Here is a 21,011-nt window from a genome sequence, read left to right as displayed (position 1 = left end):
GAAACGAAGGACCGAGTCCAACTCCAAGGCTAGAGTGACTCGGATTGGGGAGGAGATCTAGACACGAGGAGACCTACATCAGGCTACAGTTTTACCCTCGGCTTAGGAGCTGTTTCATGGAGCAGCAAGAGGCAGCCGACTATTGCCCTGTCATCTACAAAGGTAGAGCACCGAGCTGCTTGTGGTGCTGCTTGCGAGGTTGTATGGCTGCGGAGGTTGCTTGGCAAGATTGGGTTTCCACAGAAGAACCAGAGTATATCGCTATTACTCAGGAGTCGGAACCCGGTCTTCCATGCCCGAACCAAGCACATAGAGACACAATATCACTTTGTTCGTGTGAGAAGATCTTGGCTGGTGACATCTTGCTTCTTTATTGTTCGACGGAGGACAATGCGGCGGACCTCAAGCTATGCTCCGGCGCTGGGGTTGGTTCCACATCCAGGAGCTGAGAGGGGGTGTTAGCAGTCATCTCCTGTCTATATATTACACCACGGCCTCTGTTGTGGGTGTGCCCGCCCAGTTTTGGTGTTCCCCCATTTTTCCTCATTCTCCATGTATTGTTCCCATTTTTCTGGGTGGGGGAAGACTGTCGGCTGTTTCTTTTTGTTGGTCGACTAGTTGATGCTACCCGACTTGTCATCTGCAGACTTGGCCGACTGTTGGGACCTGGCCGACCAGGGTTTTGCTGGTCATGAGCATCCCTGTTGCTGGTCGTGAGTATATGGCTGCTGTCGGCCTGTTCTGGACTGGCCGACCAGCAGCCTGGGGCCATATAAAATGGCCCCTTGCCCCCCACACTCTCTGTCTTATGTGTATATAGCAGAGTTACACAGCTTCTCTCTCTCTCATCTGTGTTTTGCTCTCTACAGTAGTTGTCTTCATTTCCGCTCTGCATTTTGACAACTAGATCATGCTTTTGGAGTCCAAGATCACCTTTTGGGCGTGCTTATGAGACTGCCAGATTCATGTACTTTTTTTTACTATATGAATATACTGAAAATATAGCTCTCTCTCTCTCTCTCTCTTCTCTCCATCTGTGCTTTGTGCTTTGCATCAAGATGTTCCTATGGGAAGGTGTTTAGGGCTGAACGAAGACATAGAGCTTCCGCACATGTGACATTGGTATCAGAGCTTCACGTTTAGCAATGCTAAACACTGATGGTGTCCCAGATGAAGGTGCACAGTCAAAGGAGAGTAGGGCAGCATGTGTCAAGACCCCCCGAAGCTGGTTGGTGTCAGACAAACCCAAGGGGAGCATTTCATGAGAGTCGGTAGCCATTTGGGGCTGCCGGAGAGGCTCTTATGGAGTACTCCAAGGGATGAGATTCATCCAAGGGGTGGAGCCAAGGATGCCCGGGACCAATCTTCAAGAAGAAGGATTCATGTTTGTGTTCAAGGATAGGGCAAGAAGGAAAGGGGACAAAGTGGAACAGATGCACAAATCTTCATCACATTTGGAGTGGAATTGGAGACAAGGCAAGGTTTTCATTGAAAAGGTTGCCAAGAAGGGAAGGATGACCATGTGCAAGACTATATGTGGAGACAAGGGGATGATGACAGTCATCCAGGGTCAAAAGTTGGAATCCTGTCATCAAGTTTAGCAGCAGGAAATGTCATGTGCATGCACATGGAGATGCTAATTCCTTAAGGGCAGCATGAATTAGGGCATGAGCAGAGTACAGGGGATCCCAGAAGGCATCTTATGGGTGCAGGATCTGGTCTGCAGGGTATTGAAGGTAGCAGCAGGCATAATATTTTGTGTATTTTTTTGATGGCTGACAGCCAGCCTAGGGTGATGTCCCAAGGCCTATTTACAGGCTCAGCCAAGAACTTGTAGAGCATCTCAGTCCTGTAGGGACTGGATCATAGAAAAGGGCTTTTGAGTCCAAGATCACCTTTTGGACATGCTTATGGCTGCCAGATTTATGGAAAGAAGAGAGAAGGTAGTGGCGAATCTTCTAAGGAGAGAGCACTTATCATTCGTTTCCCCTCCATGGAAGCGAAGAAGGACTTCTTGAAGAGACGTCCTACACTCAAGAAGACGGGAATATTTCTTGGAGATGACCTCACACTCTCGCAGCTTGCCCACATGAAAGAAGTTATGCCCGAGATAAGGGCAGCCCGAGAGAAAGGGAAAGTGGCCTTCTATAGAGATGGTAGAGTGGTGATTATGGAGAGGCACTCTTCATGACGGCGCGAGACCTATGGGACTACACTCAAAGTTGCTACTTGGAATTGTAATGGATCTCTACGCCTTGATGTAGGGGCTTTTGAGGACAGTTTCACTGGGAGGGACATCATCTTCTACGCTGAGACGCATCAGGCTCCTGGACAGTCCATGCCACATGTTAGTGGATACCGATGGGAGACAGCTTGTAGACAGGAGACTCGTTCAGAGCATAGAGGACGGGGCTCAGGAGGAGTGGTAGTATTGTTTAGAGAGGAGCTGCAGCCACTGATACATAAAGTCCGCAAAGATGGGCAGGCTAGGTACATGTGGGTTAGACTGAGAGCAAACTGAGGGCAGAGACGGGTAGATATCTCTACATTGCTATATGCTATTTTGCTCCTAGTACATCAGTGTATGCATCACCTAGCGGGCAGTCTCCCTTTTCTATTTTGGATGATGACATTTGGGAGTTCTCCAGGGATGGTGACATCATTCTCCTGGGGGACTTCAATGCCAGGACTGCCCATAACCAGACAATATTTTATGATACCTCAGAGGAGATGTTGAGGGAGCTTGATGTTAGGGATATGGGCCTATCTAGACTCTCACAGGATGAGTAACACACTAAGTATGGGCGGTATTTGATAGACATGGGGACTACACATGGATTGGCCATCCTGAATGGCCTACAGAGATTCCCGACAGCGGGAGGTTTCACTTGCTTTCCACATCGGCATGGTGCTAGTACAGTGGACTATGTTATGGCTCAGCCCAGTCTCATTCCCTCTTTTCAAGATTTTATGGTAGGCACTAGGCCGGTTGGAGTAGCAGTGGATCATGCTATCTTCTCCTTCACTCTCACATTTCAGTTCAGCACAGCTCCATTGGGACAGGTCTCCACACACACTCGTTATACCTTTACGAGGGAGACTGACACCGTGTACACATATGAGATATACAGACGCTTATGTGTCGAGGAGCCGGGACGGCCATTAGATGAGCTCACTCAGATATTGATAGAGACACCTCATGCTGCAGCATCAGAGGCATATCCCCATAGTCAGCCTACACGGAGACGATCTAGGAACATGCCCCAGAACAGCTGGTATGATGAGGAGTGCAGAGAGATGAGGATCAGATTACAAAGAGAGGTGCTCATGGGTGTTACCACTCACAAACAGTCACGGATTACCTTCCGGCGCCTAGTGCGACGGAAGAAGAGGGCTTATCTTGCTCAGTTAGAGAGGGATTTGTATCAGTTATTTATCAGTCAGGACTCAGGCGAGGCATGGAGACTATTCCATGAGCATTCACCATCACCAGCCATTACCTCCACAGAGATTTGGGGTGAGTATGCAGCATCCCTGTACACAGCACCAGGACAGCCACCCCTGCAAGACCCATCGGAGCCATGCCCAGAGACGTGCTTTCTTTACTGCTGAGATGGTAAGGAAAGCTATTGACAGGATGAGGACTAGGAGAGCATATGATCATGATGGTTTGGTAGCAGAGCACTTTATTCGTGCCAGAGATATGCTTGCAGAGCTTATTGCTATGATGTTTAACCGAGCCATGTGTGAGGGTTTTCCTGAGACTTGGAATATGTCCACGATTGTGCCTATCTTCAAGTCAAGGGATCCCATGCTTCCTGGGAATTATCGTACCATCATGATTGGTCACACATTGGCTAGATTATATGCATCTATTCTAGATGGGCAGAGAGAGAGGGCATACGTGCATCAGGGCAAGTAGGGTTCAGGAGAGGTTTCTCCACTCTTGACCATACCTTGACACTCAGAGCTATTATTGAGGAGGGCAGATCATATGGCAGGAGGATTTATTGTTGCTTTGTGGATTTCCGCAAAGCTTTTGGCATAGTACGGAGAGCTAGACAGATGCGCAAACTATAGGAGATGGGAGTGCCCACAGAGCTGATTTGGGGAATCATGCCTTTATACAGGACAGTTGTGGAGCAGGTACGTACTACTCAGGGTATATCTGAGATGGTTCACTCCACTTTTGGGGTGAAACACGGCTGCCCCCTTTCTCCCACCTTATTTGGGATGTATGTGGATGAGGTTTCGGACTATGTAGAGCAGCAGGGTGACAAAGGAGCACAGCTAGCAGGGACATGGATTCGGCTGTTATTGTATGCTGATGATATTGTGCTGATCTTAGATTCTCCAGAGGGGATGCAGCGTCATTTGGATGCATTGCACACGTTTGCACAAGACAGTGGATTGTCTGTTAACCTTGGTAAAACCAAGGTGATGGTGTTTAACACCACAGCACAGTGGGTTAGGAGGTCAGCACCCACCTTTACATATGGTCAGGAGACAGTGGAGTATACATATGCATATACTTACCTTGGTGTGGTTTTTAGTGGCCCACTATTTTCCTTGAGGAAAGCAGCGGAGACCAGATTGACCAGAGCTTATGCAGCATTGGGGAGACTAGAGAGGATGTGTTCGCAGGTTCAGTTTCAGGAACCTCGAACAAAGCTCTGGCTCTTTTACACTTTGGTCACTTCAGCCATGCTATATGGAGTGGAGATATGGGGACCCTCAATGGATCACCACAGCCGAGCTGGTAGCACTGATGGATGGAGATGTATGGAGAGGCCGATTTCCCGGATGATTAGGGCCAAGGCCTCCGTACCACATGATATTATCCGTGCAGAGATGGCTGCCCCCCCATTGGTAGTAGAGGCACTCACTCGATCAGTCTCCTTTATACATAGCACTTGGGCTCTCCCTAGAGACAGATATGCTCGCTTAGCCCTAGAGTCTTCACGACAGTTGGCATCACACGGAGACGGATCATGCTGGTATGCGCAGATGACAGCTTGGTTCCAACTGCATGGCTTTAGTATGGACAGGCTACCTCCATTTCCGTACTCCCTGGATGCACCCTCCCTCTCTCTCACACGGGCAGAGATTACCAGACTTATCAGGCAGGACTTGCCTCAGCTGGACACTAGGAGGACATGGATACAGCCGACACACGCGCTTGGTACGAAGATGGCTTTCTATAGAGATCATCTTCTCCAGCTCACAGAGGATGGGTTTGTGATTAGACCCAGCTACATGGATACTCATCCTTCTCATGGGGTACGGTGTGCTATTGGTCAGATGCGCACATCCTCACACCAGCTAGAGATTGAGACTCACAGATTCAGAGGAGTACCAGCTGAGGCCAGGATTTGTCAATTGTGCCAGATGGAGCCAGAGACAGAGTTACATTACATATGTCACTGTCCAGTATATTATGAGATACGAGGCCATTTTCACTGCCTGTTCAGAGAGGGTCTCGGACCACTTTCCAGAGTCATGAGATACCAGGATCAGAGATGCCTCAGATTATACTTGCTGGAGTTGCGTAGACATAGAGAGGGTCTCTTGTTGGGAGAGAGTTAGAGAGGGAGAGACACCTACAGAGGCAGATTACAGACTTCTTTCGACCAGAGATTGAGCAGTCAGGCCAGCAGGCATTGCAGCTAGCCCCAGAGTATAGCCGCACCAAGGGTACACTAATTGATCGGGCTATAGAGCTGGGGCGGTCCAAGCGCCCCAAGATGAGAGGCCCATCTCGACACCACCGGAGACTACAACAGAGGATCAGGACCATACTAGCACAGCATGGGAGACGTCCAATCAGAGTACTCACCAATCTCTGCTTTGCGTTTTGCATCAAGATGTTCCTATGGAAAGGTGTTTAGGGCTGACGAAGACAGAGAGCTTCCACACATGTGACACTGCCTGTTTTGCGAAGATTTAAATTGCGAGTAAAAAACTATCTGCTAGTATTCTGTAGAACACGACACCACCATCAGTCTCAGAATGATGCATGTGACATCCCCTGTTGCTTTTGTTGGAACAGTGAGGAGGAAAGACATCCCAATACATCTTCAGTGCTTTGGTCTCAATCTGATGCAGGGACTTCTAATGTGGAAAAAAACAGTGGCTTCAAAAAACTCACTTATAGGGCTCATTGATTCAGTTATTTTATGTGAAACCTATGACTTCTACTGTGAACTCAGAGTTAGAGTTAGGTCTAAAATCTTGTCTATATGATATGATTTTAGTTAATTAATGGTAACAACTCAGAGAAAACAGCGAACCTTAGCTCTTGAGGACTCCAAAACGTCAATAAACAACACAAACCCAGCAAAATCAGCAAACCCTAGCCTTAACCCTAACTATGGGTTCACACTAGATGTAGGAAGTCTCACAGTGAACCCACATATATAAGGCGAACCTCTCTTCATGCTCAATCCAACCATGGAGGTAATATCGGTGAGGCCACAAGTCTTCAGATTGAAAGCACTACATGCTGGGTGAAACCAGTGGGGCACTATGTGACATGTCATGAGCTCACTGGCCCAATAGACATGACATTGTGGCAGATGCCATGATCAATCTCAATCAAGATAGAAAAATGTTCACACATTCACAACACATCGATACTCAATATGCCAAAAACAATGTTCCTCTTACAAATGAAACAAAAAATTATACAAAGGCAATAGACTTATTTTACCTGATAGGCCTCGTGCACATCGGTAACGATAGGCAAATCATAGGAAACCTTCACCTTTTCCAAGATCTGTACGTGGGCTCACAAACCAAATGCAAGTCACAACCAGCTGCTGTGCTTGGTAACCCCAAAAATGCTTCATGTTGAATCCATTACAAGATTATAGCAGGGAGCAGTATTGAAAACCAAATGCACTTAACCGGGATTGCCAAAAGGCAAAATATTCTAAACCTAGAACTTTCAAACTTAAAAAAAGATATATATCTACAGTTTGACTTGTACCATGTATGCACCCTCCCCCTTAGATCTTTTTGGGGGGTGCAAAACTGGAAATTCATGTGTTTCTCAATGCTTTCAGATTCAGTTGTTGCAGGCATCAGCCCTCCACGTATCATGTTTATTTTGGGCCCAGCTTCAGCCCATTTTGGACCTACAAACTAACTCATACAAGGTGCACAGGGTGCTTCATGTCCAGCTAAGATTGAGGAAATAATCTGGACCATGCCTCTGCACACATAAAGAGTGCATGAACTCAAGGCCCACTTCGATGACCCAGGCCAAGAGCCACATTTCTGTGCTCCAAGTAAGATTAAATGGCATAAGACATGAGCAATAGAATTCTAGTTCATACATACTCTCAAGGCCTCTACATATCCCTAAAATGGACTCTATAGGGAAACTGCCTCTGGCGCATTCAAGGGTAGCTCCCTGTAACAGCTCTCCACTACTTGGTCAGTAGTGCACCATGAACTATCAGCCAAAAATCCAAGATAACTTTCCAACTTCCTAGAGCTCCAAGGTATCCTCCAAAGGGAGGCATGATTCTTGCTATTATCAGTCAAAATAATTTCTCGCGAAAACTCCATTCTGTTGGCATAAGTCGTAGCATGTTGCTCCTGTGCAATCCCCAAGAACATCACACTCAAACATACATGGTTTCTGCAAATTATGGGAACTAGCCCTAAAGTAAAGCCTTTTTTTATCATTATCGAAAGCTTTCTTTCTGTTGGGCTTGGTGATTGTGCATGGCTTACAACAAAGATAGTATCCCCTGATAGACTGCCTCTAATGTTCCACAACAGCTGGTGCTACAGCAAGCTGACCACCCAGGGAAGCCAGCCTGCCGGCACCACATTGGGCATCTTTTCTAAAAGTTTTGAGTGCCCACAGGCTGCCCAAATCACCCACAATTTTCCACCAGGCCCCCCATTGTTGCTCAGCCAAATGGGCTTTTTTGTGCCAAATCCTTCTGCCCACTCACCCATGGTTCATGCTGTCTTGCCATCAGGTCAAAACCGACCTCCATCTGGTGTGAAACCAGAATCTCAAACTCACTGCTGCTCAAACATGGCTTCTACTCATAACAGGAGCCTTACAATCATGAGCTAGCAGCTACCTAGTCCAACCTGAGGTGGGAGCATTGATTCTTAACAAGCAGGAGACCCTGCTTTTTCTTCTCTGATGGACGTTTGGACTGATAATATTAGCGCAACACCTAGTCGAGGACCTAACTTGTTATTTTGAGAGCCTCAACCACACATATGCCTCCTTGGTGGACCCTGGTTATGTGTTTCTACCACTTCCTCAGCTCAGATCATCGTCACCTTCACATTTCTAAATAAAGGAGGAAAGCAAAACAGTTAATATTACTTGTGTTAAGTGATATGATACCATACAGTAGTACTACATGAGGCAAGTGCGTCTTTGATGAAACAAGTATAAGATGGAGTCATTTGTCATGTGAGGCAGATCCTATTAAAGTCTGTTTGGTGCAAACCTTCAATCCTTCCTCCAAACCAGGCCCTCGGAACGACAGTGCAGAGGTTCTATTGGCTTTGTCAAAGCTTGACTTGAATACCAGCTTCAATCCAAGCCTACAGACAGGGACATGAATAAATTGTTGAGTCTCATGGGATCGTTTACTGCTTACTTGATGCTTTCATTGTTCTGCTAAAGCCTTCTTAAGCTCAAGGAATTTTTGCAGATATGAATGCTTGATTTACTTAGAGAGAGAGAGAGAGAGAGAGAGAGAGAGAGAGAGAGAGACATACTCATTAGTTACAGACTTGATTTGCCTTGCCATTTTCATGATGTGCTCCTCTGACTCAATGACATTGGGCCCTGCCATGAGAAAGAAAGGGTCTGCCGCCTGCTCAAAGAACAACAACAGTCATTAAAGATTGTTTGAAAAAGCATAATATGCCTACTTCCAATCCATAAATTCACACAAAGAAGAGCTCTTTAAAACCTAAAAGACTGTATTTGCAGAGCTTGAGAGGTCTTAAGCATCTAAACTTGATAATTTATCAAACCGTCTGTACTCTCATCATAGTTGTCAGGTACGAAAAAATGGTACCGGTACAGAACTTTTAGTTTTCGAAAAATAAGTTCGATTGAGGTACGGTCCACTTTAAAAAAAACTTGAAAAAAAAAGATATTTGTACGCATTTAGAGATGCAAAGTCTAGAGAAGTTGTAACTTGTCATAAACTAGAAAAAAGTTAAAACGCTAGTAAAAAGAGTCATGAATAGTAAACATACGCGTGCAGCATACATTATAAGAATATGCAATAGGAAATACAAAAAAGTGTGTAGTGACTAGTCACAACACTAAGTACAAAAATGTCTAGAGTCTAGACTCTTGGACTCTAGTCCTCCTCAAAGAATTCACTAGGGGAAGGAATGCCCTCGCTAGAGGTGCTCCCATCATCAAAGGCCAACCAAAACTGCTCTCACTAAGTACATTGCCCTCGTCATCATACTCAGGCTCTCTAATGTCTACAATAGGAGCATCCTCTTCTTCGACAACAAGTGCTAAAGAGCTCCTCGACGTCGAGTCATGCCTCACATATGTAGCCACCGGACCGATCGAAGCAGGGCGCTAAATAATGCATCCGCAGCCTCCTACTCCTCGCGTGAAAAGGACTCTCTCATGCATAGCTGTTGAACAACTTGGGCCTCCTCCGCACTAGCCCCCATCTCTTCTCTTAGCCATGCGACGAAATCCGGGGAGACCACGGTCATCTGGAGCTTCAGTTGCACGTCGTGTAGCTGCTCCAAGAGAAGCCACATGTAGGCAAAACCGTGTGGAAGAGGGCTTCTTAAGCTCGAAGTCGCTTTGCTCGCGAAACATAGCGAGCACCTTCACCTTCTTTGTGAAGAAATTCACAATTGATAGGCCTTGTGCAACCACCCTCTTCACCCATTCTAGCTTCCCCCACATCCTCCATGAGTAGGTCTAGACAATGGGAGGCGTAAGGAATCCATACAATGGATGGGAACTCCACCTCTACCAAGCGCCCCATTTTACGGCAATTGGACGCATTGTCCGTGATGACTTGAATGACCTTTTCATATGGAGTCGTCATTCAAATTTCATCTCTATGATGGCTTGCCGGATATGACAATAGATAAAGTTGTCCCAATGTTGTAACACGCGGAAGCTCTGGGGGTCTTCTTTCAGCCCTAAACACTCCTGGAAACATGCTGATGCAAAACGCAAATATGAAGAGAGAGTAGAGAGAGAGAGATATGCTGGAAATTCAGTATATTAATATGGTACAAAAAGGTACTCAGTCCACAGCCCTAGGCTGCCTTGAAGAAAAGGTGATAAACACCCAAAAGTCTAGTCCCTACTTGGACCCTAATGATCCACCCCATAAAGGAATGAATGACTAACACATTGTGCCTCTTGTGCTATTTATAGTCCCTTGTACTTTAGGGAGAACTGTCCGACTGCTGGTCGGCCAGTTCACTGGACATCATTCCATATTATTGATGCGCCCTGCAGCTGCCTCATCTGGATCAGCCGACAGACTGTTTCATCCCAGCCGACAGCTCCCCTTCAGCAGCCAACAGCATCCTACGCCTTCCATGTCCCTGCTTCAAGTCCATACTGGTTCTCTTCTGCACCTTGTGCTCCAAAATTCTGGTTCTTACTGTCTTTTTCTGGCTGCCCTCTTCTGGGTAATCTCTGAGAATGTCCATGGCATATCCATGCACATGGCATCCCCCTCTGCTAAACTTGACGACGGGATTCCAACCTGTTCATGGATGACTGTCATCATCCCACTCTATTCCCAGAGTCCCTCTGTCATCCATCCAACCCTGGCAACTCCTTTTCTCTGAAAGCTCGGCCCGGTCTCCAAAACCACTCTGTCTCAAATCAAGATCTATGCATCTGTTTTCCATCTCGTCCACAATCCATTCCTGCCCTGACTCTGAACAACACTGTCTTGGTCTTCATTCCTAAGAAATGAGTCTGGCACTCTCACATCACCCTTGGAGGATAAACCTCCCTTGGGACCGTTGCCCGAGAACCTATCTGGCTCACAGGACTGCCATCCCCTCTGGCTTTATGGAACACCACCAACAAACCTCCTGCACGTCGTGTAGCCGCTCCAAGAGAAGCCACATGTAGGCAACCAACGTAGAAGAGGGCTTCTTAAGCTCCAAGTCGCTTTGCTAGCGAAACATAGCGAGCACCTTCACCTTCTTTGTGAAGAAATTCACAATTGATAGGCCTTGTGCGACCACCCTCTTCACCCATTCTAGCTTCTCCACATCCTCCATGAGTAGGTCTAGACAATGAGAGGCGTAAGGAGTCCATACAATGGATGGGAACTCCACCTCAACCAAGCACCCCATTTTACGGCAATCGGACACATTGTCCATGATGACTTGAATGACCTTTTCATATGGAGTCATCATTCAAATTTCACCTCTATGATGGCTTGCCGGATATGACAATAGACAAAGTTGCCCCAACGTGGAGCCCTCCATGTCGACCATGCGCAACACCCTATACAAGGGAGTCCCGCAATGACAATGGTGCACACCTCATGCAAAAAGGACTCTCTCATGCATAGCCGTTGAACAGCTCGGGCCTCGTCCGCACTAGCCCCCATCTCTTGTATTACGAAATCCAGGGAGACCACAATCATCTGGAGCTTCGATTGCAAGTCGTGTAGCCGCTCCAAGAGAAGCCACATGTAGGCAAACTGTGTGGAAGAGGGCTTCTTAAGCTCCAAGTCGCTTTGCTCGCAAAACATAGCGAGCACCTTCACCTTCTTTGTGAAGAAATTCACAATTGATAGGCCTTGTGCGACCACCCTCTTCACCCATTCTAGCTTTCCCACATCCTCCATGAGTGGGTCTAGACAATGGGAGGCGTAAGGAGTCCATACAATGGATGGGAACTCCACCTCTACCAAGCATCCCATTTTACGGCAATTGGACGCAGTGTCCGTGATGACTTGAATGACATTTTCATATGGAGTCGTCATTCAAATTTCACCTCTATGATGGCTTGCTGGATATGACAATAGATGAAGTTGCCCGATGTCCTTTGCCCCGCCTTTCCAATATCCACGGTGCATAAGAAGTATGTGCCGAGACCTTATGAAACAAGGATATTCATGATATCCCTCTTCTTTCGATCACTCCATCCATCGGAGAGGATAGAGCAACCATTCTTCGCCCATCCTTCCCACACGTGTGTGAGTTGGTCGTTGATCCTCTAGCTCTCGTCATCAAGCGCGGTAGTGCGCATCTCATGGTAGGTGATACCATGCGAATCGCCATGGGATGGCTCCACCTCCACAATGGCCTTCACCATTTTTTGCCAGTGTAGGACCTTGAGCACATGAAAGGAGAGATTGCAATCGATGATCTTGCATGCAATCTCCTCATTCGTGGCTTTCATCCTCACCTTCACATATGTGAGGTTATTTATGTTTGTACCGATGGTGGTTTGCCTCATTGCCGGAGAGCTCCTCTCCCTTGGACTCTTTGATTGGAAGTTGGAACCGGCGGAGCGAGAGCCGGGGCCAGATGGGACAGGGGAGGGACTCACGGACGCGGAGGTACCGAACATGGAAGCTCCTCCACGTCCACCTTTGCCTTGGTTGTGGATTAGCAAGTACTTCTTCACTATACCATCCACAATTTCTTGAGGAATCTCCTTGCACAGCGCAACTTTCCCACCGCTTGGACACGTGCAAGGAGCCTCTATTAGAAGTCATCTCCTGTCTTTATCAAACAGCAGGGCCTCTGTTGTGGGTGTGCCCGCCTTGTATAGGTGTTTTCTCATTTTTCCTCACTCCCCGTATTTTTTTCCCATTTTTCCATGGTGTGGGTGGCTGCCCTATGCTGGCAGGATCACACACAAGCTGGCCAACTGCACTCATACGCATATGGAGCTGGCTGACTTGTTCTGTTGGGGTCGTGGAGGATTTCTTGACTGGCCGACTGGAGGGACCCAGTCGTGAGGCTGGCGGCTTGCTTCTCCACTGGCCGACTGCATTTATGGGGCCATATATAATGGCCCATGGCCCCCACATCATTGTATCATCTTTTCATTGCGGGATCTTGTGTATAGAGAAGAGTTACACGCCTATCTCTCTCTCCTCTTGTGCTATCTATTTTCTGCACTTTACTTGCTCTTGTGGTCTCAGATTTGGTTATCATCTCCGTTGCGTATTTTGACATGGTATCAGAGCCCTAGGCTCTTGAAAGATCTTGGGAGTTTTCTGAGCAGGAGGGGGATTGTTGCGTTGCTGATTGGTGGACTGTTAGGGACTGTTCGGGAAGAGAAGTAGCAAGAGGAAGGCGGGCTAAGTTGCTTGACAGCCACTTGCAAGTTTAAAGTTTTTTTTCCCACCCACCCACCCTTTTCAGTTACATCCCCGCGATGGCAGAGCTGGCTGAGAAGCATGTGAAGATCCCAACTCTCCCCACGTTCCCAGTGGACCGTCAGTTGGGCGGGAACAATTACGACATCTGGAAGGTTATGATGGAGTCTGTGCTGGAGTCATATGACCTTGCTGATTTCATCGTTATCGGGGTTCCACGGCCGGAAGCAGAGGAATGGGAGTTACTGTCAATGAAGAAGGACCGCGAGGCACAAGCACAGATGTGGGATCGTGTCAACGCCAGGGTCCGATCATTTATCTTCCTCAACTGCACACCACAAGTAATCAATCACGTAAAGCATATGACACTGGCCAGGGGTATATGGCAGCACTTGGCTTCTCTATATAACACGGTATCGCCCATGAAGAGGATTTCCTTGGAAGTGCAGATGCGGGTTATGAACCCTACAAAGTCATCGACGATGCGGGAGCACATTAACAAGCTGCAGGCCCTTCAGTAGGAAGTCCTCCAAGCTGGGAAGGAGATATCATCAGAAGATATGGCCATTACTTTGCTGTCCCACTTGCCTGCTTAGTATTCCTCTTTCTACTCCTCTTTGATTACTAGTGGGGGCAGGCTCAGCACCATTATCTGGGAGGAGCTTGTGCCCATGGTTTTAGACCAGGAGGAACGTTTCACGAACCCTCCTCACAGCGGAGGTTCGAAGGCCTTAACTGACCAACGGCCGAAAGGCCAGAATAACAACAAGGGCAAAGGGATGGCTTCACCAGAGAAGTCTTCTGAGAAGAAGCCTGATACAGAACGAGAGAAACAAAAGGCCGAGCGGTCCTGCAATGATTGTGGCGAGAAAGGCCACTATTGGAGGAAGTGTCCTAAGCGGACTGGGAAGAGTGTTGATTCTTCAACCTCAGCTACAAAGACTCCTGCATTTGTGCACTTAGAGATAATGGACTCTAATGCTTCATCGTCTTCGAGCGAGGAGGCAGTTGGCTTCACCGTGTGAAGGATACCCAAGAATGGATTCTTGACAGTGGTGCTTCCAGGCACATGACTCCGTCCCGTGACTTCTTTTTGGATCTAAAACGGCAATCAAGTCGCATTTTCATCGGCGACAACTCCACCATTCCGATACACAGTGAGGACCGGATGGAGATTATTCCGGACGGCAAGGGAGGCAAGCATGCCTCCCATGTTCTTTACGTCCCTGCTCTTGGTTTTCATCTTCTGTCAATGCATGAAGTATGCAAGACTGGCTTTCGGATGGACTTTGAGGAGCATTCAGTTGCTCTACGGCATCGTGAGACTGGCCAGGGTGTTGGGGAAGGCGGTGTGGAGAATGGTATCTACAAGCTCTCCGCACTCTCCTCATTGACAAGTTCTCAGGTCGGAGATCTGTGGCACTTTCGTTTTGGCCACTTAAATGTGGATGCACTGCGGCGAGCTTTCCGGGACCAGATGGTGTACAATCTGTATCCCTTGGAAAGAGAATTATACCCCACAAATATAAGCTTGCGGGATTTGGAGTCAAGCTGCCCCCTCTGCTTCTTCGGAATATGTACATACCCATCACTCCAAAAAACACGGAAGTGCGAGACATCAGGTTTCCTGCCAAAGTATGCCTCAAACGGAGTCATATTAGGTACTGAAGTCGTTGGAGACCGGTTGAGGGTATGGACAGTCATTGCCACAGCCTCTTCCCAAAGTGGACGAGGAAGATCACGATGCTCTAGCATGGTCCTCGCCATCTCCACCACAGTCTTGTTTTTGCGTTCTACAATGCCATTCTTTGAAGGCGATCTTGTATTGGCCAGTTCCCTCTTGATGCCATGATCTGCACAAAATCTGAGAAATACATTCAAGGAGAATTCACCCCCTTTGTGAGCCCTAAGATTCTTTACCTGCAATCCAGACTCTTTTTCCACCATCACGTGCCAATCCTTGAACCGTGCAAAAGCTTGGTCCTTCTGTGAAAGAAAGTAGACCCACGTGAATCTGGTACAGTCATCAACAAGCAGCATGAAATAGAGAGATCCTCCCAATGATGGTGTTTGCTGAGGTCCACACAAGTTAGTGTGAATCAACTCCAATGGTTTTGAAGCTCACCTGGAAGCCTGCTTCGGAAAGGATTCCCTGTGCTGCTTACCACGTATGCAAGATCTGCAACGTCCCTGCCTGCTGCCAACATCTGGTTCCAGATAGGAATGAGATTGTTGTCAGCCGGGATGTGGTCTTTGATGAGCATGTTCCAGTATCCACTGTCGAGGAGCCGCCACTTCTTGGAGATCCAAAAGAGTCTGATGATGATTCCCAGACCATTGTTCCAGTTGATCAACCTAAGTCAGTACAGGAGGTTGAGCCCGCAGCTGGAGTAGAGCCCCCACAACGGCAGGAGGCTCCACGATCTGTTCGAGTACCCAGGTGGTTGTTGGACACCCTTCGGGAGTCAGGTGTCACGAAGTTACCCTCCGAGTGGACCACAAAGGACGGCCCTCGAAGATCGCACAGAGTCTGCGACAAAAGCAATACAGCGGAGCTTCTTCAGGTAAACTATGCTTTGATGTCTCGTATTATGCGGGACAAGGAGCCCACTTCCGTTAAGGAAGCCCTTTCACAGGATACTTGGAGGAAAGCCATGTGGATGGAACTTGATGCCATCGAGAAGAACAAAACATGGGAGTTGGTACCGAGGCCATCGAAACGGTGAATCATTGGTGTCAAATGGATCTTTAAGACCAAATATGCGTCAGATGGGTCGGTGGACAAACACAAAGCCAGACTTGTGGCTAAAGGTTATACTCAGCGGCCAGGCATCGACTACGAGGATACCTTTGCACCGACAGCACAGATGACCACGATTCGGACCATTCTTGCCCCTGCTTCTTCTAAGAGGTGGCCAGTCTATCAGATGGATGTAAAATCTGCGTTCCTTAATGGTGACCTGCACGAGGAGGTGTATGTTTAGCAGCCTCCAGGCTTTGTTGTTCCAGGATCAAAAGGGATGGTTTACAGGTTACGTAAGGCCTTGTATGGTCTTAAGCAGGCTCCCAGGGCTTGGAATCAAAAGATTGATTCCTTCTTTGTTCGGACTGGTTTTCAGAGATCGGTTGCAGATCCCAACTTGTATCTCTTTCGGGAATGCGGAATGGTTACGATTATCATCCTTTATGTGGATGATCTCATTCTCACCTGCGGTCATGTGGAGCACATTGGCGTGACGAAGGCTGTCTTGTCAAAGGAGTTTGAGATGACCGACCTAGGCTTACTCCACTTCTTTTTGGGATTGGAGATCTGGCAGACCCAAAGGGGGTTTTTTGTCTCTCAGCAACGGTATGTTCATGAGTTGCTTGAGGCCTTCGGGATGGAGAACTGCAAGCCTATTACTTCGCCGATGGACCCAAACACAAAGTTAACTGTTAATGATCCTTGTGAGCCAGTTGATGCCTCGCAGTATCGGAAGTTGGTTGGTTCATTGATCTGGTTGCTAAACACCAGATTGGACTTGAGCTTCTCCGTGGGGCTGTTGAGCTCTTTTATGCAGACGCCATTGAAGTCTCATTGGGACACAGGATTGCGGATCTTGCGGTATCTGCAGAGTACGAAGGATCTAGGACTCTTTTACACAGGAGGGGATGGAGTCAGACTCCAAGGTTGGAGTGACTCAGATTGGGGAGGAGATCTACTTCAGGTTACAGTTTTACCCTTGACTCAGGAGCAGTTTCTTGGAGCAGTAAGAGGCAGCCAACTATTGCCCTATCTTCGACAGAGGCAGAGTACCGGGCTGCTTGTGGTGCTGCTTGCGAGGTTGTGTGGCTGCGGAGGCTGCTAGGCGAGATTGGGTTTCCATAGAAGGAGCCCACAGTCATCCAATGTGATAACCAGAGTTGTATAGCTATTGCTCGGAACCCGGTATTCCATGCCCAGAGCAAGCACATAGAGATACAGTATCACTTTGTACATGAAGATCTTGGCTGGTGACATCTTGCTACTTTATTGTTCGACGGAGGACATTGCGACGGAGCTCTTCACGAAGTCTCTACCTCAGGCTACGCTCAGGCGGCACTCCAGCTCCCTAGGGTTGATTTCACAACCAAGAGCTGAGAGGGGGCGTTAGAAGTCATCTCATGTCTTTATCAGACACCAGGGCCTCTGTTGTGGGTGTGCCCGTCCTGTATAGGTGTTTTCTCAGTTTTTCTCACTCCCCGTTTTTTTTCCTCATTTTTCCATGGTGTGGGTGGCTGCCCTATGCTGGCAGGATCACACAGAAGCTGGCCGACTGCACTCATACGCAAATGGAGCTGGCCAACTTGTTTTGTTGGGGTCGTGGAGGATTTCTTGACTGGCGGACTGGAGGGACCCAATCATGAGGCTAGCGGCTTGCTTCTCCACTGGCCGACTGCATTTATGGGGCCATATATAATGGCCCCATGGCCCACACATCATTGTATGATCTTTTCATTGCAGGATCTTGTGTATAGAGAAGAGTTACACGCCTATCTCTCTCCTTCTCTTGTGCTGTCTATTTTCTGCACTCTACTTGCTCTTGTGGTCTCAAATTTAGGACTTTTTAAGTCAAGATTCCTTTTTGAGAAGGCCAAGAGTCTTCCAGGACATTGTATAAACACATATACTCTTTTAGATATTATGAATATACAGTAGGATTACGTGAAAACTCAACTTTTCTCTCTCGTCTCTCCATTGCTTCTATATGGCTGCATCTATTTGTTCCTATGAAGAGTGCTTGGGGCTAAAAGAAGACACAGAGCTTCCACGCATGGAACATCCAGCCTATCAAGGGATTACACGGCCATTACAACTAACCCATTACATTCATCGCTCTTTTATCCATACTAACCTTTTACGTTTTTAACTTGATCAGCTCAAGTTCTCTTCACACTCTCGTCATTCTCAATGGGACATGGTAGCAGTGCAGTTTTTGCCAACAAAATTGTGATGCAAAGACGAGAGTTGCATCGCCCTGGTAAAAAACCCACTGTTGCATGCTTTCATGAAATTCATTAAAGACTATTGCCACTTTATGAGAGAGCACATCAGCTTCCAGACGCAATGATGCTACTGACCGACAACAATGCTTCACCAAGGTTCTTGAAAGTTGAAACAGACTAGCTTGAGAGCTTCCACATGTACACTGGAAAGGCAAATCACCTTCCAAGTGAACACTGTAGGCCGAGCCAAGCTGACAAATTGTTCTGCCCCACATCCCGAGCATGCAGACCCACAATCTAGGTTTAAAAGGAGACTAAAAAGCCTCCTCCCACTTCATACATCCTCACTACTCTTCACTCGTAACATTTCTTGCCCCTCCCCTTTCAACCATAGCGTACACCAGCCAAGGGAGTTGTAGCCCAGAGGTTAGATGCACTTACTCACAACCGAGAGGTCCTAGGTTCAAGTCCCAGCTGGTGCTCCACCCGATGGCACCCCACGTGGCTTGAACACCCACCAAAAAATCACCTTTGGGCGAGACTCACATTCCAGCAGGCACATGTGATGCATCTTCCGGGCGGAGAACAAAATTAAATACTAGAGGATGATAGGATCTACGACCTGGGAAAAAAAATGATAAAAAACAGCATGCAACAAAAGACCTTGCTATGACTTTCGCAATCTCTAGGCAGTCCAGTCCAACCTTGGTTGTTGGACATGAACATCCCCAATGCTTCCTTCAGTCTGACCTCATTCCAGTCTCGATCCTCCATGTATTCACAACGCTTACATGTTTGATCCTTAGCTATCTAATGCCCTTGCCTTGAGAGCCCAGTATAAAGTTGGACATGAACATCCCCAATGCTTCCTTCAGTCTGACCTCATTCCAGTCTCAATCTTTCATGTATGCACAATGTTTACATGTTTGAGCCTTAGCTATCTTGAGAGCCCAGTATAACATATCATTAAAGCAGTCCCAGTATTGATTGTAAAGAATGCGAGATTTTTCACTGTGCACCACAGATCCAGAGTATGATACTGGCAACTCTATACCGTATAATTTTGAATTTTTTTATTCATGAACCTATCTGAGTCGTATAATCCACATTCCCCTTTGCATACAGCAGATGATTTCTTGTAACTTTGTGTGATGAAGTGGGGAATGGAATTTAAACATGCAATTCTGGGTCGCACAAGTATGATGAAGCAGGGAATGGGAATGGCATTTAGGCAAATCCCTGCCGAAATGTCGAGCCATTACACGACCCCAAATTGCCCACCTAAATGCCATTCCCTGCCATCATGTACTGCTCAACTGAAGTGACCAACACATGCCCTACAAGGTAGGATTGCAGCTATTTGATTAGTCACTTCTAGAATTTCAAACAGTTTCCACAAGTAGAGTTCATTGATCGACAGTTGGGTTTGGACGATGACCTGAAATGCCAGGGGTGGGTGTGTGTGTGTGTGTGTTGGGATTGTGGTTTTGGGAGAGAGAAGGGGGAAGGGGGCCGTTCATTCATGCGGCCGAGCTAGCATGCAGATGCTTGCAAGCACAAATATATATCCTGAAAGTTGCACACATTGAGGCAATGCAGAATGTAAAAGAGCGAGAGAGAGACAGACACACACACACACACACACACACACACAGATGTACCGTGAGCTCGGAGAAGAAGGCAGAGTGGGAAGCCATATAGCTTGAAAAGGCGATGAGATTCGAAGGTCTAGTGCAAGGCTTGCAGAATCCAGTGCAGATGCGCCTTGCAGTGCGAAGTTCTGGGAACACCACTGTGACGGAGTGAGTTTAATGCTCTGTCGTGACCTGTGCTAGTCCTTTATTAGTGTATTTTGCACCGGTTAAAATTAGAAAAAAACTGATTAAGTCTTGTAAAACCGATAAATTTATAGGTTTTTAGTTATAAAAACCGATTAATAATGAGGATTTTAATAGGAAAACTGATTGTATTCCAAGTTGTCTTTTTTTGACTAGTTGAGAAAAATGTTCTAGCATTGGTTTTAAAAAATTTATTAAAAGGTTTTATTTTTGGTTTGAATTCTTGAAAATAATGACTGAAAAAATATGTCCTTACAAAAATGGACTAGAAAAAACAAAAATGTTTTTCCCTAGCGTTGGTTTTAATAAATTTATTAAAGGTTTTTATTTTTGGTTTGAATTCCTAAAAATAAGGACAGAAAAAAATATGTCCTTACAAAAATGGACTAGAAAAAACATGTCCTTGCAAAAAAGGACTCAAAATATATCCTCTTTCAAAGTTTGAATTTATATATAATATTCCTTTTATGCAGATATTTTAGAGAGGCTTGCAACATTGAATTGTTGGGTTTGTTGAGGTGGAGATCCAAGCTTTAGAGTTGTGTTTCTTATCGGATTGAGAATTTGAATTAAATGCATCAGTTCTTGATAGGCATAGCCACCACAAACTGTGGACTTCTTGCTGGATAACTTTATGCATTGCAATTCTCTATTCAAGGTAACATGTATAGAAGTACCAAAATTCATAGAGAGGTAGATGGATTTGACTTAGATCAATCAATTTTCTTTCAAAAGTCTTTTGTTGCCTCAGCATTAAGAATTTGAAAGAAAGATTTTGTGACAATCATATTTTGAAATGTTTTAGAGCTTTAGCTCCTTGTTGCAACTTTCCTATGGGAAAAGAATTTAAAGAATATGGCCATTCCGAGAT

General features: G+C 46.6%; 1 protein-coding gene across 4 annotated transcripts in view; it reads right to left on the bottom strand.

Moving 5' to 3' along the window:
* LOC147632631 (2-dehydro-3-deoxyphosphooctonate aldolase-like) overlaps positions 1-20,144 on the bottom strand; it is a 128,000-nt gene extending 107,856 nt beyond the window's left edge. Inside the window, exons 1-4 of one of the 4 annotated variants that reach the window (XM_086807433.1) lie at positions 19,964-20,144; positions 8,758-8,855; positions 8,484-8,580; positions 6,710-6,775 (exon numbers count right to left, since the gene is read on the bottom strand). In XM_086807433.1, the coding sequence (XP_086663559.1) occupies positions 6,710-6,775; positions 8,484-8,580; positions 8,758-8,855; positions 19,964-19,999 (297 nt within the window). In that variant the 5' untranslated portion in view covers positions 20,000-20,144. The remainder of the gene's footprint in view (positions 1-6,709; positions 6,776-8,483; positions 8,581-8,757; positions 8,856-19,963) is intronic. The other 3 variants (XM_086807434.1, XM_086807432.1, XM_086807435.1) reach the window with 3 other exon arrangements.
* Between the last annotated feature and the right edge of the window lie 867 nt (positions 20,145-21,011).

Source organism: Cibotium barometz, chromosome 13 (assembly GCF_041138505.1).
Source record: "Cibotium barometz isolate CiBa-2024 chromosome 13, ASM4113850v1, whole genome shotgun sequence".
NCBI lineage: Eukaryota > Viridiplantae > Streptophyta > Polypodiopsida > Cyatheales > Cibotiaceae > Cibotium > Cibotium barometz.
Note: the sequence above shows the minus strand (reverse complement) of the source record. Positions and strands in the feature narration are given on the sequence as shown.